General features: G+C 45.7%; 1 protein-coding gene and 1 long non-coding RNA gene across 6 annotated transcripts; both read right to left on the bottom strand.

The window, feature by feature from the left end:
* Positions 1-140: 140 nt before the first annotated feature.
* si:dkey-3d4.3 (kelch domain-containing protein 3) lies at positions 141-24723 on the bottom strand. Of its 5 annotated transcripts, XM_052083048.1 has the most exons (9): positions 24452-24722; positions 22988-23028; positions 16570-16762; positions 15466-15548; positions 15268-15346; positions 12137-12183; positions 10312-10432; positions 8071-8260; positions 141-2782 (listed from the first exon to the last, which is right to left on the bottom strand). In XM_052083048.1, exons 3-9 carry the CDS (start codon positions 16727-16729, stop codon positions 2158-2160), a joined length of 1305 nt encoding a protein of 434 aa, XP_051939008.1. In that variant the 5' UTR covers positions 16730-16762; positions 22988-23028; positions 24452-24722; the 3' UTR covers positions 141-2157. The 5 variants fall into 5 exon arrangements, 4 of the variants coding, with proteins under 4 accessions (XP_051939008.1, XP_051939007.1, XP_051939006.1 ...); XM_052083047.1 differs by lacking the exon at positions 22988-23028 and having other exon boundaries at positions 24436-24722; XM_052083046.1 differs by lacking the exon at positions 22988-23028 and having other exon boundaries at positions 24452-24721.
* LOC127612131 (uncharacterized) lies at positions 23730-24429 on the bottom strand. The gene is made up of 2 exons (XR_007965589.1): positions 24221-24429; positions 23730-24154 (listed from the first exon to the last, which is right to left on the bottom strand). It is a non-coding gene; the product is annotated as an uncharacterized LOC127612131 (long non-coding RNA).
* Positions 24724-26394: the final 1671 nt, after the last annotated feature.

Raw genomic sequence — 26394 nt, 5'->3', positions numbered from 1 at the left:
GTTTGAGTACTTGGACTCAGTGTTTTTTCCATTGTACTCCTGTTTGTATATTTGTTAAATACATTTTGGTCAGGCAGGGAGGAGCAGGGTGGAGCTCCTCCCTGCCTCTTGGGGTCCTACAACTCCCACCATGCAAAATGTGACAGATTGATTAAATCCTTTTTTATCAACAATGTGAAAATACACAAGACACAAATTATGTCCAAGCAGGTTGTAATTTCAACCATGTGCTCTTTCTTTATTGGGCCAATTTTAGCCTGATGATTTTGATGTAAACATTAGAATAAACAAGGAACAAATGTGCAACGTAATATAAAGTATTTATCCATTTTAGGCCCAGACAAGAGAAAGATTGTTCACATGCTCCAGCATAACAAAGACCAAAGACATTGACCTGACCAAAAGCAGAAAGCTATCAGAACTGTCTGTATACAACTCAAAACAGTGTTGTGTGAATTAGTGCTTGTACAGGGAACTGAAACAGAAAAGGCCGTTGGCCGATGAGTACGGTCTACATTTGGATTGATCCAATTTGATTTGGTCTCATACATAACTTTGTTTAAAGTGGATGTACAAAGCCATACAATTCCAATGACGTTGGGAGGTTGATTTCAACATACCCTGTAAATTAAAAGAGAATACAATGATTTGCAAGTCATGGTCAATTTACACTTAATGAAATAGGCTACTAAAGACACGATATTTAACGTTCAAACTGTTAACTTCGTTCTTAGCAAATAAACTTTAACTTCAAATTTTATGGCTCCAAGGTCATGTTTATCACTGTGTTACATCACATTTTCTTTTAACAACATTCAATCAAGGTTTGAGAATTGAGTACAGTAAGTATTGAACCTTTGTCGATTGAATTCTTTCCCATTTTTACTTGATGTGTAGCTTCAGCTGTTCAACAATCTGGGGTCTCCATTGTTGTATTTTGCACTTAATCATGCGCCTCAGTTTTTTTCCCCCAAAGGGAGACAGATCTGGACTGCAGGCAGGCAAGTCTAGTACCCGCACTCTTACTACAAAGCCATGCTGTGGTAACACCTGCAGAATGTGGTTTGGCATTACCTTCCTGAAATAAGCAGCTCATCCCATGAAAAAGACATTGCTTGGATGGCAGGATGTTTCTCTAAAACTTGTACGTACCTTTCGGCATTAATGGTGCCTTCACAGATGTGTAGGTTACCCTTGCCCATACACAAGCCGATACCATGACAGGTACTGGCTTTTAAATTTTGCGCCCACAACAGCCCATATGGTTCTTTTTCTCCTTGGCCCAAAGGGCACAGTGTCCCAAATTTCCCAAAATGATTTGAAATGTAGACTCGTCAAACTATAGAACACTTTTCCACTTTGCACTTGGATAAGCTCACCCGCAGAGAAGCCGGCCTCGTTTCTGGGTGTTGTTGATAAATGCCTTTTGCCTTGCATAGCAGAGTGTTCAGTTGCACTTACGGATGTACCAGTGAACTGTATTTACTGACTTTGGTTTTCTGAAGTGTTCCTGAGCCCATGTGAGGATGTCCTTTAAACATTGATGGAATTTTTAATGCAGTGAACCTCTTGTGAATGACTGAGCAATTCAGGGAAGCTCCTTTTATACTCTTGCTGGCACCCTCCTGTTCCCAGTTAGCCTGTTCACCTGCGTCATGTTCCGAACAGATGTTTGATGAGCATTCCTCAACTTTCTCAGTCGTTTTTGCCACGTGTCCAAGCTTTTTTGGAACATGTTGAAGCCATAAAATTTAAAGGTTTATTATTATTTGCTTAAAAGTAAAGCTAATAATAAATGATTTTATGTTGAGCACAATGTCCCGACTTCCTTGAAATTGGTTTTGTAGTTTCTTTTTCACAGGACTGTATGCGTGAAAGCAATACATAGTAATCCATGGGTACACAGTTTGCATTCACAAACAAACAAGCAAACAAACAAACCCCTTTATAAGCTCCCAAAAGGAAGCTAATGCTAATGTGTGATAATGAAAATGAAATTTACCCTCTTTTCATGGATACGTAACAGGATGTAAACTCAAAAAGGAATATGGAGTACAAGGTGTGTCACAATAAAATCTGCCAACATTACAATACAGGTAACGAGATAAAATACTGCAACACTGTTTTTCAACCCCATTCTGCGTGCTCTTGGTTCTGTCAAGAGTCAGAAAGAGTCATTTGCCAAACTGAGAGAGGATTAAGCCCGGAACGAGGTCTGCCCCCTAGCACGAGTAGCAGGTCAGGCAAATGTTGTGACATATCTTGATCCTCTTCTTCCAGCAACTCCTCCTCTGTGCAGCTCCAGTGCTTACTGAAGGCTTTATTTTCAAACGTTAAACAGGTTCTGCTGCGATGTGCACTTCTTTCCAGTAAGACACTTTTGTCCGGTTCCGTTGCATTACTAAGAGTTTTAAGGTGACATTTCTCCAAGGTGAATGTTTGCATCTCTATAGCGCCCTCTAAACCCAGAAAATTGAGCGGGGCGGGAAAACATTTGTTTTGAAAAGGCTTGCATTTTTCATGTTGCAGCTTTGGGTGGATTTCTGAGCAGATGCTGGTTGTGTCAGCTGCGTACTTCGGACCCAGACCAACACAACAGTGGTGAATCTTATCTGGAGAGCTTGACCCTGGCACTGTGGTAATTTGCCGCCATGCATGAGTGGAGAAGTTGTACCTCCATAAACAGTTCTTTGGATAGTTCAGGCTTTCTCCTCCTCCGAAGAGAAGCATGCTGTCCTTGTAGGCTACAGCTGAGTGACCAATTAATTTTGAGGGTCCAGACCTGGGAAAAAAACAAAAGGTGGTGTTAGGGCACTTGCATTTTTTTTCTTGTACTGCACTTATCTTCAGAGGTAAGTATCATCAATCTGTCTTCATTTCAAGCAGAACTAAACTGAAATCGTCCGTTGTTATTTTAACCCTTTCGGGGACAGCGGTTAGTACAGTGGACATCTTATCATGACTATGTTTTGGTGTATGAAAGTTCAGCGCAAGATGGTCGCTCTCATATTTCTCACAAACCGGATGTTAAAAAACAACAACAACATGTTTTTATTCTACAGGATCAAAATTAGGGGAAAAAAAAACTTTTTTAAAAAAATTCTACAGGATCAAAATTCCCCTCCGTGATTCGTCACCTTACCGTGGTGGAGGGGTTTGTGTGTCCCAATGATCCTAGGAGCCAAGTTGTCTGTGGCTTTATGCCCCTGGCAGGGTCACCCATGGCAAACAGGTTCTAGGTGAGGGGCCAGACAAAGCACGGCTCAAAGACCCCTGATGAAGATTACAATAAATGGATCCAAGTTTCCCTTGACCGGACGCGGGTCACCGGGGCCCCCCTCTGGAGCCAGGCCTGGAGGTGGGGCTCGTTGGCAAGCGAGCCCCACCCGGGCGGGCCTACACCCATGGGGCCAGGCCGGGCTCAGCCCGAAGAGGCAACGTGTGTCCCCCTTCCCATGGGCTCACCACCCATGAGAGGGGCCAAAGGGGTCGGGTGCAATGTGAGCTGGGCGGCAGCCAAAGGCGGGGACCCTGGCGGTCCGATCCTCGGCTGCAGAAGCTAGCTCTTGGGACATGGAATCTCACCTCTCTGGCAGGGAAGGAGCCCGAGCTGGTGTGTGAGGCAGAGAATTTCCGACTGGATATAGTCGGACTTGCCTCCACACACAGCCTGGGTTCTGGTACCAGTTCTCTCGAGAGGGGTTGGAATCTCTTCCACTCTGGAGTTGCTCACGGTGAGAGGCGCAGAGCAGGTGTGGGCATACTCATTGCCCCCCGGCTCAGTGCCTGTACATTGGGGTTCACACCGGTAGACGAGAGGGTTGCCTCCCTCCGCCTTCGGGTGGGTGGACGGGTCCTGACTGTTGTTTGTGCATATGCACCAAACAGCAGTTCAGCATATCCACCCTTTTTGGAGTCCTTGGAGGGTGTGCCGGAGAGTACTCCTGCTGGGGACTCCCTTGTTCTGCTGGGGGACTTCAATGCTCACGTGGGCAATGACAGTGAGACATGGAGGGGCGTGATTGGGAGTAACGGCCCCCCTGATCAGCCCCCGAGTGGTGTTTTGTTATTGGACTTCTGTGCTCGTCACGGATTGTCCATAACGAACACCTTGTTCAAACATAAGGGTGTCCATATGTGCACTTGGCACCAGGACACCCTAGGCCGCAGTTCGATGATCGACTTTGTAGTTGTGTCATTGGATTTGCGGCCGCATGTTCTGGTCACTCGGGTGAAGAGAGGGGCGGAGCTGTCAACTGATCACCACCTGGTGGTGAGCAGGCTCCGATGGTGGGGGAAGATGCCGGTCCGTCCTGGCAGACCCAAACGTATTGTGAGGGTTTGTTGGGAGCGTCTGGCGGAATCCCCTGTCAGAAGGAGTTTCAACTCCCACCTCCGACAGAGCTTTTCCCATGTTCCGGGGGAGGCGGGGGACATTGAGCCCGAGTGGACCATGTTCCGTGCCTCTATTGTTGAGGCGGCCAATCTGAGTTGTGGCCGTAAGGTGGTTGGTGCCTGTCGTGGCGGCAACCCCCGTACTCGCTGGTGGACACCAGCCGTGAGGGACGCCGTCAAGCTGAAGAAGAAGTCCTATCGAGCATTTATGGCCTGTGGGACCCCAGAGGCAGCTGACGGGTATCGACTGGCCAAGCGGAAAGCAGCTTCGGTGGTCGCCGAGGCAAAAACCTGAGCGTGGGAAGAGTTCGTTGAGGCCATGGAAGTCGACTTCCGGACGGCTTCGAGGAAATTCTGGTCCACCATCCGACGTCTCAGGAGGGGGAATCAGTGCACCACAAACACTGTGTACAGTGAGAATGGGGCGCTGCTGACTTTGACTCGGGACGTTGTGAACCGGTGGGCAGAGTACTTCGAAGACCTCCTCAACTCCACCAACACGCCTTCCTTGGAGGAAGCAGAGCCTGGGGACTCTGAGGTGGGCTCTTCTATCTCTGTGGTTGAAGTCACCGATGTGGTTAAAAAGCTCCTCGGTGGCGAGAGGCCCCAGGGGTGGATGAGATCCGCCCGGAGTTCCTCAAGGCTCTGGATGTTGTGGGGCTGTCCTGGTTGACACGCCTCTGCAACATCGCGTGGTCAACAGGGAGAGTGCCTCTGGATTGGCAGACCGGGGTGGTAGTCCCTCTTTTTAAAAAGGGGAACCAGAAGGTGTGTTCCAACTACAGAAGGATCACACTCCTCAGCCTCCCTGGTAAGGTCTATTCAGGGGTGCTGGAGAGGAGGGTCCGTCAGGAAGTCGAGCCTCAGATTGAGGAGGAGCAGTGTGGTTTTCGTCCCGGCCGTGGAACAGTGGACCAGCTCTACACCCTTAGCAGGGTCCTTGAGGGTATGTGGGAATTCGCCCAACCAGTCTACATGTGTTTTGTGGACTTGGAGAAGGCGTTGGACCGTGTCCCTCGGGGAGTTCTGTGGGGGGTGCTTCGTGGGTATGGGGTACTGAACCCCCTGATACGGGCTGTTCGGTCACTATACCACCGATGTCAGAGTTTGGTTCGCATTGCCGGCAGTAAGTCGGAATCTTTTCCAGTGGGGGTAGGACTCCGCCAAGGCTGCCCTTTGTCGCCGATTCTGTTCATAACCTTTATGGACAGAATTTCTAGGCGCAGCCGAAGCGTTGAGGGGGTCCGTTTTGGGGGCCTCAGTATTGCATACAAGCGGCCAAAATGAGTTTTCTCCGCAAGGTGTCCGGGCTCTCCCTTAGAGATATGGTGAGAAGCTCGGTCATCCGGGAGGGGCTCAGAGTCGAGCCGCTTCTCTGCCACATCGAGAGGAGCCAGATGAGGTGGCTTGGGCATCTGATTCGGATGCCTCCTGAGCGCCTCCCTGGTGAGGTGTTCCGGGCATGTCCCACCGGGAGGAGACCCCGAGGAAGACCCAGGACACACTGGAGAGACTATGTCACCCAGCTGGCCTGGGAACGTCTTGGGATCCCCCGGGAAGAGCTGGAAGAAGTAGCTAGGGAGAGGGAAGTCTGGGCTTCCCTGCTAAAGCTGTTGCCCCCACGACCCGGCCCCGGATAAGCGGTAGATGATGGATGGATGGATGGAGGATCAAAATTTTTCAGCAGCTCAAGAAAGATACTAGTTTCATGAAAACAACCCTTTTTGGGACTGCATTAACCCTTTCATACCTATCTCAACAAGACCAACAGAAATAGAAAACTAAGTTTGGAGTACAGGGAATCAATTTTTTTGGACTTTAAGAGAACCGTTAACTCTTAGGGGGCAATTAGCATTTCTCTATATTGAAAAAGCAGTGATAGAAATACCATGATGAAAGCAGACAGCTTCCACCCAGCTTCCAAGTTTCTCATGACAGATATTCCATATGGACAATTTTAAAGACTGTGCATGATATGCGATGAAAATTGTGACTTTGAGGCCCAAACCACAGTTGGACCTTGTCCACCGAGCTTGTGCTACTAAAAGTTCTGGGACAGTGCCCAGGTTAGCACCAGTTATTTCTTTTTCCACCACCAAAGTTGGCTCTAGCTCTAGTGCTTAAAACTGGTGCTTAAACTGGCCCCAATTATTTGTTGGGCACTCTGGCACCACGTCGGGGTCATCATGACGATTGCAGATGTAGAGGAATGACTCCCTAGACACAATTGTGTTGCACTAGAAGAGCGATCGCGGACATCACCAGAGAGTATGCGATCTCCGACTTTCAGCCAGCCAGATCATCTACAATGATTAATGATTAAGAAAGATATAAGCGTTTGCTGATTGCATGTCCCTCACTATTATATACTACATTCAAGCATAATCAATGCTATGTCAAGTTGCATAGCAGATTCTTACAGCGTTGATAGGTTAATTATTTTTAATTATCATACATTCGTTTATAATAATAATAATTATTATTATTATTGTTAATAGCGCACTCTTGCATAAACGATTTAAGCAGTGACGTGTGGATGCTTTCCGATGACATAGCTCCTACTTAGCTCTCTCTTTATACAAGAATAGATAATGTATAAAGATAATGCAATCATACACTAACTGTCGAAGTCTAAAATACAAATGACCTCGATTCATTAGTTTTTGGTAAACTAAAACTAAATTTAAGTCATTGCTGTAACAGGGATGTACGTGGTGAAATGTATATTCTGGATTGAAAGAGACAATATGTTTTATGCAAACAGGATGGAGAAAGATGGTGGGGGCATAGCCTAAATTGCTAAATTATTGAACAGAAAACTACAACTGTGATCAACTTGATGTGGGAGTATGAACTTCTAAGTGTAATAAGTTCTAAATTTATGCTCGTAGCAGAAAAAGAAAAACTATTAATAATCCTAGGCTAACCAAATGTTGGAAAAATACTGAAAGGAAAAAAAGAACCAAAGATGCGGAAATTAGGTATAAAAAAAATGTAAGACTCATATCAATCGTAAAAAGAAAAAAAATACTTACCCAAATTACCAGATAAAAGTAAAAATAGTAAAACAAACAAAAAACAAAAAACAAACACACATTTGGTGAAATAAAAAAATGCAATCCAAAGAACCCCCGTTAAGAAACACACGCCAGACTGTTTTCTTCAGCAAACCGCATTGTGGTTACCCCCCCACCCCCCTCACCGCTTCCCATTCATCCTCCCCCTTATACATGTTATGTCTTGTGACTTGTTGTAACTGTCATATGCTTATTCATGTGATAGGGTTTTTTTTTTATCCTGGACTTAAATTATCCTCGGAAGAGGATAGTTCGAGCGCATTTTTTTTCCCCTCTCCCTACCCAGTGTTTTTCCTTTCTGAATTCTGATTGTAATTTCCCCATTGCGGGACAAATAAAGGATATCTTAATCTTAAGCTTAAAACCGGTGTCCCTCTGTGATGAACTGAGAAGTCCGTCACTCTTTGACCTGGTTAGTGATGAATACATCGACGGACAATTTTTTTTTTTAAGAGTTTGTCGTCACTTGTCAGCGAAACGGGCGTCTGTCAGTGACCGACTGAGCGACTGCCCACCTTTGGTCATTACAACGACGAGAACATTTTTGATCCATGACAGCATTCTCATCTTTTTTTATTTTATTTTTCTAGAAACTTACTTGGTTTTGAGTAAAGTCCATGTGGAACTGGCAGGATTCCATTTCCAGAAATCTCTCTGCTCTCTCAAGCCTTTCAAGCCACCAAACAGGTACATGCAGCTCTGGTAGACCATTGCAGAGTGACTGTGTCTTGGACCTGGGCTAAGAGATCCCTGCTGTAAACCATTGAGGAGCGACCAAACCATGGTATCTGTCAGGCAAATAGACACACGAAATATAAATTAGAACATATTTGATGTGCAGCAGTTAGTATTTGACTGAATTGTCTTTTTGACTTAACCCGGGGGTCGGCAACACTCTCTTTAGCGACATCTAGTGGCTCTCTGGAGCTTTATAAAAAATGTTTGAGAATGGAAAAAGATTTTTATAGTAGGCTAATATAGCTCAAATAGATATAGATACATATTGCAGCTCTGAAAAAGGAGAGCTTTGGTGTTGGTTTTTTAAAACACACTTTATTTATGCTTTTAACGGTCTCGACAAACACAGACACATCTGCGTCCGACTCTTTGACTTCTTCTGTTCGACTCGAGAGGCGTTCAGAGACAGCCTCCGAAAAACGGAAATTAATGATCACTTCAATGACACTAAGAAAAATGAAAAAGATGCACCAAAAACAAAACAAATCAAGCGAGGAAATCCCAAAATAAATTTGATGGGGGTGTTTGTGAACACAAAGGAATGAAAAACAAAAACAATTCTGAGACATGTATGTAGGAGACTGGACTCCTACATAGAGCATGTGTTTCCTTCATTGTAAGTTTCATAGAAGGCTTTTATATTTTTGCGGCTCCAGACAAATTATCCCCCCCAGTCTCTCCATTTTCTGCTCGACCTCGAGCTATGTGCAAGTCTTCCCTCACCACACCCACAAATTTTCATATTGTCCCTTTGTTGAGGTTCCAGGTTGTGACAGTCACCCCTGTTGTTAACAGGGGTGACTGTCCCTTCAAAGTAACGCAAAGCTTGGGAGTCTACGAATCATATCTAAAGCCGTTGTTTAAGCGAGCACGCTTGTGTACACTTTTCTTGAACATGCTATTTTTGGTACAATATGCAGTTGTCTTTTTTGGTCAAACCTTTATCAATGCATCAGAATGGATGTGGAAAAAAAAGGAAGTGCGCTAACATTGCGGCTTGAGTAACCAGCTGCGTGCTATTATCGCCCGCCAGCAACCACTAACCCTCAAAACCTACGTGTACCATTTAGAATTGATTCTGTACTTAAACCCCCTCAGTCTATTTGCTCAGACCCTTCACGCGAAATGTGCAACACATTCCTTCAGTTTTTCATTGATAAGGGTTTGTATAGCTAATAGTAATAAATTGACCAAAAGTACAGCTAAACACGTAGCTGATGGGGCAGCCATGACTTCCGAAGATGAACCTATTTCCACAAGAGAAGATCCTCCCCTAGCAGTATCTTTAGAGCGATGTGGAGGAAGAAGCTTTTGTGCATGGTATGTCGACATATACAAGGCAATACAAGAAACCCGTTGAATCATTTGAACAAGTGTCACCCAGGTGATCATGTGGAAAGCATGAAAATGCAAGCAGAGTTTGCACATCCTGACCACATAAATATTTGCAGTTTAGTCGCTAATAACTACCAGCAATCACTCGTGGCATCTTTTGATCAGTTACATTTGCAAGTAGCAATGATGCCAACACTGTATGTGGGATCATAAATTTGTTTATACTATAAGGCGTATTTATTATTCCTGATTGATCCAATTTTCAGTGGTTCACTTTTATTTTATTTGTTGTACAGTAGAATTACCCTGTTTGAAATGAATGGAGAAAAAAAATCTATGTTTATAAAATACTTATTTGCTCTATAATTAGTGTTGTTGTCAGTGCCAGTGCTTTAAGACTGGTACCGGTAATTTATAAGCAATGACAAAAAATGGTTGCCGGTCCGCGAACATGTTAACTGGTCAGTGACACAAAAAAGGTTTAGGACCATTGCTTTATTGGGAATTTTTAGGGCACAAAAAAGTACTACACATTAACAGACAATAAGCTCCGACAGATGACACCTCCCCTAAATTTAGCTGTGAAATCAAAGTTCCACTTCGTTACTTTTTTGGGCGGTGGATTTCACTTTACTTTGTTATCCAATATTGCTGGTGACTTGCATGTTTATGCCACATTTCCTAAACAAATTGTATATCTGTATTATGATACACGTTTACACTTTAATCTTAACAAGAAATTTTATTCTTACCATTTGATACTCACCACAATCCAAACTCCAAAATTCTTGAGATGATCCCTTTATATCTATAAAGCCACCGTACACCAGCATGGATGAACCAATCACCACCGCACTGTGGCCCTTTCTGTTGGTTGGCATAGGGCTCTACATGCATGAAAACATCACACACAGCCACAAGTCAATTTAGTTTTATTTCTGTAGTGCCATATGACCTCAAAGGCACTTTAAACGGAGTTCATTTTTCATAGGGGGGTGGGGGGTCGGTCCCCTCATTTTCCGTGTATTGAATGTTTGTCAATGTTTTGAGGCGAATTTTTAGGGTTTCATTATTTTTCCACAATCCATTTTAATTGGCGTCAATTAAATGTGAATTTTGGCTATTCGTGGGCCGGGACAGTTAAAATATCCAGCAAATTGCATGGGTGGTTTGTACATTAAATGAATAACTTGTTGAAACTGATTGGATAGATTGGTCCATCGTCTGATCGGATATCTTTTTTTTTTTTTTTCCAAACGCGATCAGTGATCTACTGCAAAATCCTCATCGAGTAAAGCTTAGCCATTGCAGATTCTGGAAATCAGATACAAACTTTGGAAGTGCAATGCCCTACTAAGTTGATACAGCCAGCACATGTCCACTAAAATAAGACAATTCTGGATCATTTGGTTTGTTGGGGAGAAGGATTTTAAAATCTAATTGCTCCAATTGGTATAACATGATCTCTTGCCCACATAAAAGACCATCAGAGAAATGCACTTTAACCCTTTCAGGGACAGTGGTTACTACAGTGGACAGCTTATCATGTTATCAGGTTACAGGGTGCATGAAAGGGTTAATGATAATTGTAGTGCAATGTTTGAGCATCGTTTACATCTAATATGTGCACAATTGAAGTCGACAACTGTTTTAATTTTTTTTTTAAACGAGGAGAGTTATTTTTATTCCTGTTACTGAGTGTGTAATCAGAGTGCGTTACCACATCCCATACAAAACTGATTGACTCATTTCCGTCTTCAACAATTGTTGTCTTTGCTACGATCTGGAGGGTCGTAATTGCATGAAAACTCCTGTTGGTTGTCACAGTTGCCAATTTCTAATGTGCAAAAAGTGCATACATTTACTAATCTTACTATGCACATTGATTTCAATCCTCTACTATGTGAAGGCTGGGTGGCACCCACAAAAAGACATCCATGATTTGAACATGAAGAAATCTGACGTCATGTCAAAGCCCCCTGATACATTGTAAATATGTTAATAAATAAAGAAATCTAAAACGGATTGTTGAGAAAGTACAATGACCAAACTTGAATGCCTCGTATATTCCCATTATGAAATTATTTGCGGTGATGAAGGTTTCCAAGTACACCAAGCGCAGCCCAACGAAACACGATTCTAGCCTCTCAGTTCCCACAATGCATTGCGTGATGCAATACATTTAATGAACAATGTGAGATGTTAATACTTGCCATATATACAGTATGTGTGTACTGTTACCAATATCTGAAAGTGTGTCATCTTTCGGTACTGACATTTGTCTCTCATCCCCCTGCAATTCCTCGCCGATGGCGACAGATGCTTGGCTGGTATTAATTAAGGAAATACTGTATAGAGGCGGTATCATTTCTATACTTACTGTATGTACCTCAGTAATTGTTATAGTCCAGATTCTGTGCCAAACTGAAAAAGAATGTAAATCAGTTACTCAAACTACAGGACAACAATTTTGGACACTTTGGAAGTTTTTTTTCCATCACCCCCGCCCCTCCCCCAACTTTAACTTTGAGTAACATTACATCAACTGGAAGCACAGGCTTTATGTGAAAAGAACAAAAATGTATCTCCACCTGAGGGACACTTGCTCTTCTCGGACAGTGAGCCCATTTCTGCTTTGCTGAAACAGACAAAAAGATTCATGTTGGACAAAAGAAAACATGACACAACTACATTATTATTATTAGTAGTAGTAGTAGTAATAGTAGTAGAGTGGAACGTTAAGTTACGCAGGACCCTTTTTTCGAACATTTTGAGCTACACATAACATTATTGTGGAAAAGCCACTTCGATCATGTTTCGTTATAAGAACCATCCCAGCATGAATGAGCGGACAACTCTTTGTTGTGCTTCTCGCGCAATTTAACCATCATTGGATCTGTGCAGGGGCATGGTGCCCATCAAATATTTTGGGAGATTCATGAATGGCGGCATGTCAGCCGCTGTCTGCAGTCATTTTAATTTGGGAGTTGGAAGAGATTAATTGCACTTCCATTCATTTCAGTGGGAAAAAATTAAGGCGATTTACAAACCTTTTGAGTTACAAACAGGGTCATAGCTAATTAAGTTCGTAACTAGAGTTTTCACAGTAGTAGCATGTTCAGTGGGAGGTCATTCCAGAGAGAGGGACCAGCAACAGAAAAGGCTCGATCCCCTCTGAGCCTCAGTTTCGTTCTTGGTACTTCCAACAAAGACTGGTCCACAGACCTGAGGCGCCGGGCAGGTGTGTAAGGGCGGATGAGCTCAGAGAGGTAAGGTGGCGCGAGATTATTCAGAGATTTGAAAACAAAGAGGAGGATCTTGAAAAGAACTCTAAAATGAATGGGGAGCCAGTGAAGGGATGCCAGAGTAGGAGTTATATGCTCCCTCTTACGAGTATCAGTCAAGAGGCGAGCAGCGGCATTCTGGACCAGCTGAAGGCGCTTAATGGAGGACTGGCTGACTCCAAAGTACAGGGCATTGCAGTAATCCAGCCGGGATGTGACAAAGGCATGAATTACTGTCTCAAAGTGTTCATGTGAGAGGAGAGGTTTTATTTTGGCCAGCTGTCTAAGGTGAAAGAAGCTTGATTTAACAACGGCACCAATTTGCCGATCGAGTTTGAAATCACTGTCCAGTTAAAGGCCCAAGTTTGAGACCGTTGATTTCAAATAAGGAGAGAGGGGGCCCAAGTCTACAGGATGGAATGTACAAGGGTCACTGGGACCAAAAAATATCACCTCTGTCTTCTTTTCGTTGAATTTCAAGAAATTTTGTGCCATCCAGGTTTTGATTTCTTCCAGGCAGGATAGGAGTGGCCTTAATGAGAAGGTGTCTTTCTTGCTCAGTGGGACATAGATCTGGCATTCATCTGCATAGCAGTGGAAGGGAATACCATGTTTCCTTAAGATGGAACCCAATGGGAGCAGATACAGCGAGAACAGCAGAGACCCCAGAATTGAGCCCTGTGGAACACCACATGACAGGGGAGCAGTGCGTGACTCAGAGCAGCCAAGGCTGACACAAAAGGTCCTGTCAGCTAGATAGGACCTAAACCACTGAAGAGCACTGCCGCCAATGCCCACCAAGTGCTGCAAACGAGTCAGCAGAATACTGTGATCCACTGTATCAAATGCTGCAGTTAAGTCCAATAAAACCAGACACACGTGGTCTCCAGAGTCATTTGCCAGGAGGATGTCATTAGAAATGCGTAATAGGGCTGACTCCGTGCTATGCATCGTCTTGAAACCTGACTGGAGACCTCCAAGATGTTATGTTCATCCAAGAAAAGTTTCAACTGCCTGTGCACCACTTTTTCCAGAATTTTGGAAATGAAAGGCAGTTTGGAAATGGGCCTGTAACTTGACAGCACATCTGGATCAAGACCAGGTTTCTTGATCAAGGGTTGGACCACAGCATGTTTAAACTGTTGGGGAACTACACCAGAAGAAAGGCTGCTGTTGATGATATCCTAGACCGAAGCACCAACACTCGGGAGAACCTCCTGAAAGAAGGGTGGGGGAAGAGAGTCGCAAGGGGAGCCAGATGGCTTCGTCTGGCGAACTACATCCTCCAAAAGCGCCAAGGACACAGTATCAAAAGAATTTAGTACAGCTGAACATGGAACATGGACAGAGGGGCCAGATGCGGTATTTGAGACCGGAGTCCTCGCTGTAGAGACCTTATCAATGAAAAACTGAAGGAATCTGTTGCACATCTCGGGTGAAGAATCCGAGCAAGTAGGCAGAGGGGGTTTGAGTACAGAATCTATCGTTTTAAATAGTGCGCGTGCGTTGTGACGGTTAGCTAGAATAAGGTCCGACAGATATTCTCTTTTGACCTCTTTTACTGTGAGCTGGTAGTTACGCCAGCAGTCTTTCCAAATTTGATAAGAGACATGCAATTTGTCTTTTTTCCACTTGCGTTCAGCTTTGCGACACTCCTGCCTAGCTGCGCGGGTAAAGTCGTTAAACCATGGCTCGGGTTTAGGCTTTGGGAGCACAATTTTTGAAGGAGCCACCAAATCCAGGATGGCACGGCATGACGAGTCGAACCAAGAGGCGAGTTCCTCTGTGTTAGACGAGGGTACGCAAAGGTTATTAAAGGCATCAGAGAAACGACTAGCAGTGTGAGGGTTAGAAACTACGATGATTTTGATGTAAGGGAAGTAGAAGAGGATTTTTTTTTTTTAGGGGTCAATGCACATTTCTTCATGGACACACTTAATCAAGATTTGGGGGATTGGAAAAAAGTTGAAAAAAATTATTTATCATAGCCTAATTATAAAGGGTCTAATGATTGAGCTTCGTTACAGCTGTAAATGGTGGTTGGGCCCAAATCACTTTACATGGTTTCCTCGTTTACCTATTGATGACACAGCATCAGGAGCAACTGGGGATTCAGTATCTTGCTCAAGGACACTTCAACAAGGTTGTAATGGATTGAACCCCCAACCTCTCGATGGCCACTCAAGCACTGAGCCGTGTCGCACTAAGGCTGTGGTTATTTTGAAAGTGCTCTATCAATCAAGTTTAGTTGAGTCACAGTTTCAAAACATCGGAATAAATAGAACATTGGAAACTTTGAGAATGGGTGTGCCGTGTGGAACAAAGTATTTTCGTAAAAAATGGTCTATGCACTTGTTGTGAACTTTTGTAGCGAGAGCGAGAATCATACTGGCATGCATGCATGTTGCAACATGTTTTGTCCTCATAGAAGAGCTTACCAATGTCAAACACCCAGATAGGACATCTCAGCGATGTGTATGCTGAATCCAGTGTGCCTCCAAACACGTATATAAAGCCCTGAAAGTTAGGATTACTTAGCATAGTCCAACCATCATGAGCAACGCAACATTTCTAAGGATGTGCATGTACTGTATGTTTAAACAAATATTTAAGAACAAGTAGAAAATCATTTTTACCTTATGAACGACCATGGAATGTTCCTCTACTTCCTCCGGTGCGGCTTCACCTACGCAGCTCAACTCAGTCCATTCATTACGCACTAAAAATAATTGGGCATTGAAGAATACCTTTCAGAAGGATGATGACAAAGATCTATGCAGAAACAGCAGACTTAGGACAGATCCAATTTTTTGTATGGATTTCAACAATACGGGTAAAACTGAAGCTGAATTATTGTTGCTACATGGAAGGCGGGTGTTTACCACAATGCCTTGTCAAGTTGAAAGATGTTCAACTTGAGAGCAACATAGCAATGATGTTAAAAGATGCATCCAATAGGAGAGGGGCCGGAGGAGTATTGTCAGGGTGCAACCGGTAATCGCTCAACCATGTGAGAAAGCTTGCACTGGGACCTTGACGTCCTTGTGCGCTGCGCTGCCGCAAACACAAAAATAAACTAGAGCAGGCCGAAAAGGCCTTTTCAATGTCAAATTTAAAGTGATGGATTTCAACAGTGCTTTTGATTTATGGTCACAAGTTATGGCCTTAAAAATCCTATTCATTTTGGGCTTTGAATGTCTCATATGAACCACTCTGTGTGTTTTCATTTCTTTATCATTATTCCATCCATCCATCCATTTTCCAAACCACTTTATCCTCACTAGGGTTACGTGGGGGTGCCAGAGCCTATCCCAGCCGCCTTCGGGCAGTAGGCGGGGGACACCCTGAATTGGTTGCCAGCCAATTGCAGAGCACACAGAGACAAACAACCATGCACGCCCACACTCACACCTAGGGACAATTTAGAGTGATCAATCCGCCTGCCATGCATGTGTTCGGAATGTGGGAGGAAACCAGAGTATCTGGAGAAAACCCACGTAGGCCCGGGGAGAACATGCATACTCCACACAGGGAGGCCGGAGCTAGAATTGAACCCGGTACCTCTGCACTGTGAAGCTGACGTGCTAATCATTGGACTCCCGGGCCGCCTTTATCCTTATTATGTTATTTATTGTGATTGAAAGACATCACAGACATGTGGGGGGAATTGTTATCGTTCAATGCATCAAATGTCTCCTTCAGATGAATTGCGCAAAGGTCATGCTTTGACTATGGCTTACCTACACTGTACCTCCAAAAGTCCCTCAAAGTGATGTTGTCTCTTCCTCCCAGAAGATAGACATTCCCATCATGGCTGCAGCAGGAATGCTTGTAGCGGTCACAAGGAACACTGATGCCTTGTGGAAGCTGGCTCCACAGGCAGGTATTATTTTGACTCATTGTATGTCCATGCCAACCTTACCGGACCATTTTCTAAATGAGGAAAAACAAACCACTTTCAAAATGGGAGAAACACGGAAGTAGGCACCACACACTTTTATAGCCCTCATGAAACCACAGCAACATCGGCTTCCAAAGGTTAATTCTAATGACGAGCATCTATGCAGAGCAGTCTCTGATTGCAGTTGTGTTACTTGGGAGTTAATACAGACCGAGACTACGCTCGCAATATGGGCCATTTCTAGGCGCAGCCGAAGCGTTGAGGGGGTCCGTTTTGGGGGCCTCAGTATTGCATCGCTGCTTTTTGCAGATGATGTGGTGCTGTTGGGTCCTTCAAACAGGGCTCTCCAACTCTCACTGGAGCGTTTCGCAGCCGAGTGCCAAGCGGTTGGGATGAAAATCAGCACCTCCAAATCTGAAACCATGGTCCTCAGTCGGAAAAGGGTGGAGTGCCCCCTCCGGGTCGGGGAGGAGATCTTACCCCAAGTGGAGGAGTTCAAGTATCTTGGGGTCTTGTTCACGAGTGGGGGTAGGAGGGAGCGGGAGATCGACAGGCGGATCGGTGCAGCGTCTGCTGTGATGCGAACGTTGTATCGGTCTGTCGTGGTGAAGAAGGAGCTGAGCCAAAGGGCAAAGCTCTCAATTTACCGGTCGATCTACGTCCCAACCCTCACCTATGGTCACGAGCTATGGGTCGTGACCGAAAGAACGAGATCCCGGATACAAGCGGCTGAAATGAGTTTTCTCCGCAGGGTGTCCGGGCTCTCCCTTAGAGATAAGGTGAGAAGCTCAGTCATCCGGGAGGGGCTCAGAGTCGAGCCGCTTCTCCTCCACATCGAGAGGAGCCAGATGAGGTGGCTTGGGCATCTGATTCGGATGCCTCCTGAGCGCCTCCCCAGTGAGGTGTTCCAGTCATGTCCCACTGGAAGGAGACGCAGAGGAAGACCCAGGACGCGCTGGAGAGACTATGTCACCCAGCTTGCCTGGGAACGACTCGGGATCCCCCGGGGAGAGCTGGAAGAAGTAGCTAGGGAGAGGGAAGTCTGGGCTTCCCTGCTAAAGCTGTTGCCCCCGCGACCCGGCCCCGGATAAGCGGTAGATGATGGATGGATGGATGCATTATAAGAATTCATCCATCCATTTTCCGATCCGCACAAGGGTCGCGGGAGATGCTGGAGCCTATCCCAGCTATCTTCGGACAGTAGGCGGGGGACACCCTGAACCGGTTGCCAGACAATTACAGGGCGCGCATAGACGAACAACCATCCGCGCTCACACTCACACCAAGGTACAATTTAGGGTGTTCAATCAGCCTGCCAAGCATGTTTTTGGAATATGGGAGGAAATCGGAGTACCCGGAGAAAACCCACTCAGGCCCGGGGATAACATGCAAACTCCACACAAATGAATTTCTAATGTTCTGGTGTAACATTGGCTGCCATTTTGAACAGAACATGATTTTTTTCCCACGTTGTCTAAGATCCCAGTTCCAGCCGAAGATAAACAGCATGGTGCCAGAACCATTCCTCACTGTAGATAACATGTTCTTTTGGTAATGTGTTTGCGACAAACATTGCTTGTGGCCAGAAAGTTTACCTTGGTCTCATCAGACGATCACGCATTTTCAACATGCGTTTGGGAGATTTTGTTGTGGTCGAATGAAACCAAGGTGGAATTATTTAGGTCATCTGTGCAATTACAATCATTCATTCCATTTGGCCACGGTTGCCACTAACTAAATTACAAAGGTTTATGGGCTATGCTAAGTCAGAACGTGTCACGTTAAACCTCTAAGACAAAAGTCCAAATCGTGAAAACAATGCATGTGATGTTACTGGTATACTCTAATGAATATTGATAAACTAACTGTCGTGTGAACAACACACGCCACCGTTGAATAATTCAGTATCTACAAATATATCTTTATTCATCCATGCCAGTGATGTCTAGTTAAAGGCAGAACAATTAACTAATTCTCACACTCTCAAAGACATACATGTATTTATGTCTTTTCACAGTCCACACGTTCAACCCCAGATACTGATTTTTTTTTTTTATTTAAAATTTTGACTTAGGGTAAAAAAAAAAAAAAAAAGAAAAATATAAATGGGGTCTAGAATTGAAATGAGATTAAATGCTCTTCCATTAAATGGCAGAACGTCCATTAAACACATTTTGCCATCCGTACGACAGTTTCGGTCATGGATTCCTGCAATTATATAAGCTGCATGTTTAATTAAACAGATTTAAGTGTAAAATGAGAATGAAAATGAGATCATCATAATTTCAATATTCACACTTTTTGTGAAATTGGTGTGTGGTCGTGTCAACAGATATTTTTATTATGTAATGTCGCCTTGGCTCAATTACAGTTCAAAAACATTGTACAAGAGTGCGGCGCTGAAAACCGATAATATTCTGTGATCAGCTGGTGACAAGTACAGGGTGAATCATGCCTCTTGTCCCAAAGTCACCTGTTAGAGAGGCAGATCGCCTTTAACCCTAATGAGATCAATCAGCATGGAACATTTATGGATGTTTGGGATGCATTATCAGTTAGATAGCATATCTCAAAGGACATTTAGGAGAGCAATTATGTGAGAGTAGTGATATACAGTACATAATTAGACAAAAATTGCTCCATAATTATACTGCCATATATAGTATCCATCCATCCATCCATCATCTACCGCTTATCCGGGGCCGGGTCGCGGGGGCAACAGCTTTAGCAGGGAAGCCCAGACTTCCCTCTCCCTAGCTACTTCTTCCAGCTCTCCCCGGGGGATCCCGAGTCGTTCCCAGGCAAGCTGGGTGACATAGTCTCTCCAGCGTGTCCTGGGTCTTCCTCCGAGTCTCCTCCCGGTGGGACATGCCCGGAACACCTCACCAGGGAGGCGCTCAGGAGGCATCCGAATCAGATGCCCAAGCCACCTAATCTGGCTCCTCTCGATGTGGAGGAGAAGCGGCTCGTCTCTGAGCCCGTCCCGGATGACTGAGCTTCTCACCTTACCCGGACACCCTGCGGAGAAAACTCATTTCAGCCGCTTGTATCCGGGATCTCGTTCTTTCGGTCACGATCCATAGCTCGTGACCATAGGTGAGGGTTGGGACGTAGATCGACCGGTAAATTGAGAGCTTCGCCCTTTGGCTCAGCTCCTTCTTCACCACGACAGACCGGTACAACGTCCGCATCACAGCAGACGCTGCACCGATCCGCCTGTCGATCTCCCGCTCCCTCCTACCCCCACTCGTGAACAAGACCCCAAGATACTTGAACTCCTCCACTTGGGGTAAGATCTCCTCCCCGACCCGGAGGGGGCACTCAACCCCTTTTCCAACTGAGGACCCCGGTTTCAGATTTGGAGGTGCCGATTCTCATCCCAACCGCTTCACACTCGGCTGCGAAACGCTCCAGTGAGAGTTGGAGAGCCCCGTTTGAAGGAGCCAACAGCACCACATCATCTGCAAAAAGCAGGGATGCAATGCTGAGGCCCCCAAACGGAACCCCTCAACGCTTCGGCTGCGCCTAGAAATTCTGTCCATAAAGGTTATGAACAGAATCGGCGACAAAGGGCAGCCTTGGCGGAGTCCTACCCCCACTGGAAACAATTCCGACTTACTGCCGGCAATGCGAACCAAACTCTGACATCGGTAGTATAGTGACCGAACAGCCCGTATCAGGGGGTTCGGTACCCCATATCCACGAAGCACCCCCCACACAACTCCCCGAGGGACACGGTCAAACGCCTTCTCCAAGTCCACAAAACACATGTAGACTGGTTGGGCGAATTCCCACATACCCTCAAGGACCCTGCTAAGGGTGTAGAGCTGGTCCACTGTTCCACGGCCGGGACGAAAACCACACTGCTCCTCCTCAATCTGAGGCTCGACTTCCTGACGGACCCTCCTCTCCAGCACCCCTGAATAGACCTTACCAGGGAAGCTGAGGAGTGTGATCCCTCTGTAGTTGGAACACACCTTCTGGTTCCCCTTTTTAAAAAGAGGGACTACCACCCCGGTCTGCCAATCCAGAGGCACTCTCCCTGTTGACCACGCGATGTTGCAGAGGCGTGTCAACCAGGACAGCCCCACAACATCCAGAGCCTTGAGGAACTCCGGGCGGATCTCATCCACCCCTGGGGCCTTGCCACCGAGGAGCTTTTTAACCACATCGGTGACTTCAACCACAGAGATAGGAGAGCCCACCTCAGAGTCCCCAGGCTCTGCTTCCTCCAAGGAAGGCATGTTGGTGGAGTTGAGGAGGTCATCGAAGTACTCTGCCCACCGGTTCACAACGTCCCGAGTCGAAGTCAGCAGCGCCCCATCCCCACTGTACACAGTGTTAGTGGTGCACTGCTTCACCCTCCTGAGACGTCGGATGGTGGACCAGAATTTCCTCGAAGCCGTCCGGAAGTCGGCTTCCATGGCCTCACCGAACTCTTCCCACGCTCGGGTTTTTGCCTCGGCGACCACCGAAGCCGCGGTCCGCTTGGCCAGTCGATACCCGTCAGCTGCCTCTGGGGTCCCACAGGCCATAAAGGCTCGATAGGACTCCTTCTTCAGCTTGACGGCATCCCTTACTGCTGGTGTCCACCAGCGAGTACGGGGGTTGCCGCCAAGACAGGCACCAACCACCTTACGGCCACAACTCAGATTGGCCGCCTCAACAATAGAGGCACGGAACATGGTCCACTCGGGCTCAATGTCCCCCGCATCCCCCGGAACATGGGAAAAGCTCTGTCGGAGGTGGGAGTTGAAACTCCTTCTGACAGGGGATTCCGCCAGACGCTCCCAACAAACCCTCACTATACGTTTGGGTCTGCCAGGATGGACCGGCATCTTCCCCCACCATCGGAGCCTACTCACCACCAGGTGGTGATCAGTTGACAGCTCCGCCCCTCTCTTCACCCGAGTGTCCAGAACATGCGGCCGCAAATCCAATGACACAACTACAAAGTCGATCATCGAACTGCGGCCTAGGGTGTCCTGGTGCCAAGTGCACATATGGACACCCTTATGTTTGAACAAGGTGTTCATTATGGACAATCCGTGACGAGCACAGAAGTCCAATAACAAAACACCACTCGGGTTCTGATCGGGGAGGGGGGGGCGTTCCTCCCAATCACGCCCCTCCAGGTCTCACTGTCATTGCCCACGTGAGCATTGAAGTCCCCCAGCAGAACAAGGGAGTCCCCAGCAGGAGTACTCTCCAGCACACCCTCCAAGGACTCCAAAAAGGGTGGGTATGCTGAGCTGCTGTTTGGTGCATATGCACAAACAACAGTCAGGACCCGTCCACCCACCCGAAGGCGGAGGGAGGCAACCCTCTCGTCTACCGGTGTGAACCCCAATATACAGGCACTGAGCCGGGGGGCAATGAGTATGCCCACACCTGCTCGGCGCCTCTCACCGTGAGCAACTCCAGAGTGGAAGAGAGTCCAACCCCTCTCGAGAGAACTGGTACCAGAACCCAGGCTGTGTGTGGAGGCAAGTCCGACTATATCCAGTCGGAAATTCTCTGCCTCACACACCAGCTTGGGCTCCTTCCCTGCCAGAGAGGTGACATTCCATGTCCCAAGAGCTAACTTGCTAACTTCTGCAGCCGAGGATCGGACCGCCAGGGTCCCCGCCTTCGGCTGCCGCCCAGCTCACATTGCACCCGACCCCTTTGGCCCCTCTCATGGGTGGTGAGCCCATGGGAAGGGGGACCCACGTTGCCTCTTCGGGCTGTGCCCGGCCGGGCCCCATGGGTGTAGGCCCGGCCACCAGGCGCTTGCCAACGAGCCCCACCTCCAGGCCTGGCTCCAGAGGGGGGCCCCGGTGACCCGCGTCCGGGCAAGGGAAACCTCGATCCATTTATTGCAATCATCATTGGGGTCTTTGAGCCGTGCTTTGTCTGGCCCCTCACCTAGAACCTGTTTGCCATGGGTGACCCTGCCAGGGGCATAAAGCCCCAGACAACTTAGCTTCTAGGATCATTGGGACACACAAACCCCTCCACCACGGTAAGGTGACGACTCACGGAAGGGATATATAGTATATACATAGTAATTTCATGCCACCACTTTCATTTCAATCAATGATCCGCTGTTTGAATGTTTCATGCATTTTCTCTGCTTCTTCCTGAGATAACAGCAAAAAGCATAATACCGGTACTCATAAAATATTGGGGTAAAATTGCTTTATTTTGACAATGTAGTGCCCATATTTTTACGTAAAGAGTTCTGCAAGTAAGGCCCAAATTTTAAAAAATCCAACCTGAATATTAAATGTCTACCACACCCACCTGCACTGCAGCTCTAAAAAGGGCCAAACATTTCAATGTCAGACGCACACCCATAAACCACAAAGCACCCTACGGATGTTAGCATATCTTGTTGAAAAACAATTTCAACTTTCTAAACAGAAATCATTTCTATTCTAACATCATCTATCTTTTGATGCAGCACTGACAATAAACGGCCCAAATGTAAGAAGATGATTCAACAAGACTCCACACTCCATCTATCATCATTGATAACGACAAAGCAACTTTTAATTACCGGTACAAACAATGAAACCACGACTGGTTTACTTACTCTGTGATGGAAGGATTTTTATCAACAAACTACAATACTTAATTACATTCCTTTTACCAGTCACCTCCACAAAGAGTCACTGCTTATTAGTTGTTATGGGTAAGGGTGTTCCAACTGGGATTGCTCTTACAGTCTCTATCATCAGGAGAGAGAAACAAATCACTCTGGACTTGAAATGCACAACATGAGTTGGCTATCTGTCTAATATAGTTGGCTAGGCATATTTTTGAAGTTGATTTGATCTCATAAGAGAGGACAGCAAAAATAGCAAGAGTAACCATGGTGGTCTTCAAAATGAAAATAATTTAATAATAGGGACGGTACATCTGATACCCGTGTATATTTTGTTAATTTTACGATGGTTCCGGATTGGATTATGTATGACTAAGAAAGTATTCTCGAGAAAAAAAAAATCACCTTCACAACATTGAATGATTCTTTTTAATTGATCAGTGACATTTGAACAAACAGTCCTGAGGTCAAGACAGAAAGTAACTGCATGTTGTCCAAACACCTATTGTTTGTTTCCTCCCGTGTTTGTTTTATTAGGTAAATAAATAATAAAGAAGAGAGACAAAATATTTGTGGGTGGACAGCTGCCTGAAATGAAAATAGGTAACTACAGAGTATATTCAAATACACAGCAGATGATAAAAATAAAAATAACAATAATAACAAACAACAATATCTACGACTTTGGGAAGCATTTTAATTCTATATTTTCGTCTACTATGACTTCTGCAGGAACCAAACGCTAAAGTCAGTGTGGTACGATGGGAAAACTCTATATTATGTAATACATAGCCTCTTTTTTTCGATCAGAGTTCTTTGGCGTTTAATCACCGTACTACCAGGAATGAGGAACACCAAAGGCATACGCGAAGAGTGGATGAATGTTTAAATAATAAGTCACGACTTTTTCACCTCATAATTTTGATAAACGGATTTTCTGTCAATTGAGAATCAAACCGGACACAATAACGGTAAAGTTGAAGACGAGATGATGATCGAGTTGACGTCTTCCTTTATTCAGTGGACCGTTTCATGGTGTGACGAAAACTTGCACTCCATGCGTTTGTTGCTCTTAAACCTTGAACTATCTTGAAAACATTCAATAATAGTACACACCATATGCGATACTTACGAAATCGCTGCCGCAGCTCTTCCATCAAACGTTGTCTTGCAAAAAAATTATCGACAATGCATTCATGCTACCTCGTAAATATAATAGTCGAAAAGGAGGTTGGATTACTGTCCGCTTTGTCCATTATACAATTCATTTCTTTAGGTGGATGTATTAAGTCAAAATGTAAACACTAACGTGTTGAATAAATCCACGCTGCGATTGTTTTCTGTTAAGACATGCCAGTGCACAAATGCGTACCTTTACAAGGGACGAAATGTTATTGAATGCATCAGTGTTCCGGAGGCGGGGCAAAGTGAAAGGAAGGAAAGGGTGTTGGTTCAGCGCGTTTACGTTTTGATCCAGTTTACAAATCGGAATCAGCTGCCGCAAGCTAAATTACCAGAGTTTATGGGCTGCGCTTTGTCACGATGTGTCACGTTAAACTTTTAGGACAAAGTTCGAATCGCGAAAGCATTAATGCACGCCAAGAATGCCAATGGTGTAATAAATACTGATAAAAATAACGTGATACAAATATCATGTCTAAAAGAACACTCGATGGCTCATGCGTACTGAAAACCACTGTCGTCTAGTGATGTGTCGTTCGCGAACGATCCGGCTCCCAGAGCCGGCTCTTTGAAGTGAACGATGGGAGCCGGCTCCCACCTCATTGGGGGCCGGCTCCTCATTGGGAGCCGGAACGGGAGGGTTATAGTGATGTGTCGTTCGTGAACGAGCCGGCTCTTAGAGCCGCCTTTTTTGTTTCTCCAGTTGTTCCCCCCCCCCCCCCCCTTCGGTTAAAGCCGCACGTGATTGGTCAAGATCTGTGGTAGACGGGGGAGGGGGGGGGGTCCACACACACACACACACACACGCGCGCACACGCGCACACACGCGCACACACGCGCACACACACGCACACGCTACAGTCTAGAGAGGGGGGAGGGGTTAGAGGAGAAGAGACACAGCAGCGCGCGAACGAGACAGACGAGGAGACGACAGAGCTAGTTAGCAAAAAAAAAAAGAACACGGTGGAAAGCGAAAAGGTGAGAAATGGATAGAAAACGCAGTGAAATTTGGACTCATTTCAATGTTATTGATAGTTCAAAGGCAGCGTGTAGACTCTGCAAAGTTAAAATATCCCATAAATCAGGCTCCACAAATAACCTGCACAGGCACATAAGAAAAGTCCACCCATCAGTACAATTGCGAGAGAAAAGACAAGCAAGGGAACCAGATGTTAATGAAGGTGCTAGTGTGTCTGCAACTGTTGCTGCTGCTCCAATGTCACAACAACTGCCTAGAAGTACAACCCAGAGCTCTATCCTGTGCAAGGGTCTTCAGAAAGTGACAGCTGAGCATCAGACCAGCGTAACCACAGGGAAAGTGAAAGAGTTAGTGGATGCTCTCTGTGCATCCATGGACAGAAAATTCCACAGAATGGAGTGGAACACTGTTCTGTCAGAAACCACCATTCTTGACCCAAGATTCAAGAAGCTGGCCTTCACTGACAATAGAGCGGTTGATGAAGCTCTTCAAAGAATAACTGCAGCAGCAGCAAGAGCCAGCCAGACAACTGCACTGCCAGGAGGCGAAGAGGGAGCAGAGCAACAACAAGAAGAGCCACAAGCATCTGCTGTTTGGAGGTTCTTTGAAGAACGAGTAACTGGAAGCACTACAAGACAGAATCCTTCATCAGATGCAATTCTGGAGATCCTATCTTGAGGAGCCCCTTTTCCAGAGAAGTGCAGAGCCTTTGAGCTGGTGGGAGGCCAAGGATTCACTGTACCCACGTCTTACACATGTGATGACACAGAGGCTGTGTGTTGTCGCAACATCTGTGCCCTCAGAAAGAATCTTTTCCAAAACAGGGCAAATGTTAACAGAAAGGAGAAACAGGATCAACCCCTCAAAGCGGAGGCACTTGGTTTTTCTTAATGCCAATCTTCACTAAAGACATA

This window comes from Hippocampus zosterae, chromosome 12, assembly GCF_025434085.1.
Source record: "Hippocampus zosterae strain Florida chromosome 12, ASM2543408v3, whole genome shotgun sequence".
Taxonomy (NCBI): Eukaryota; Metazoa; Chordata; class Actinopteri; order Syngnathiformes; family Syngnathidae; genus Hippocampus; species Hippocampus zosterae.
Note: the sequence above shows the minus strand (reverse complement) of the source record. Positions and strands in the feature narration are given on the sequence as shown.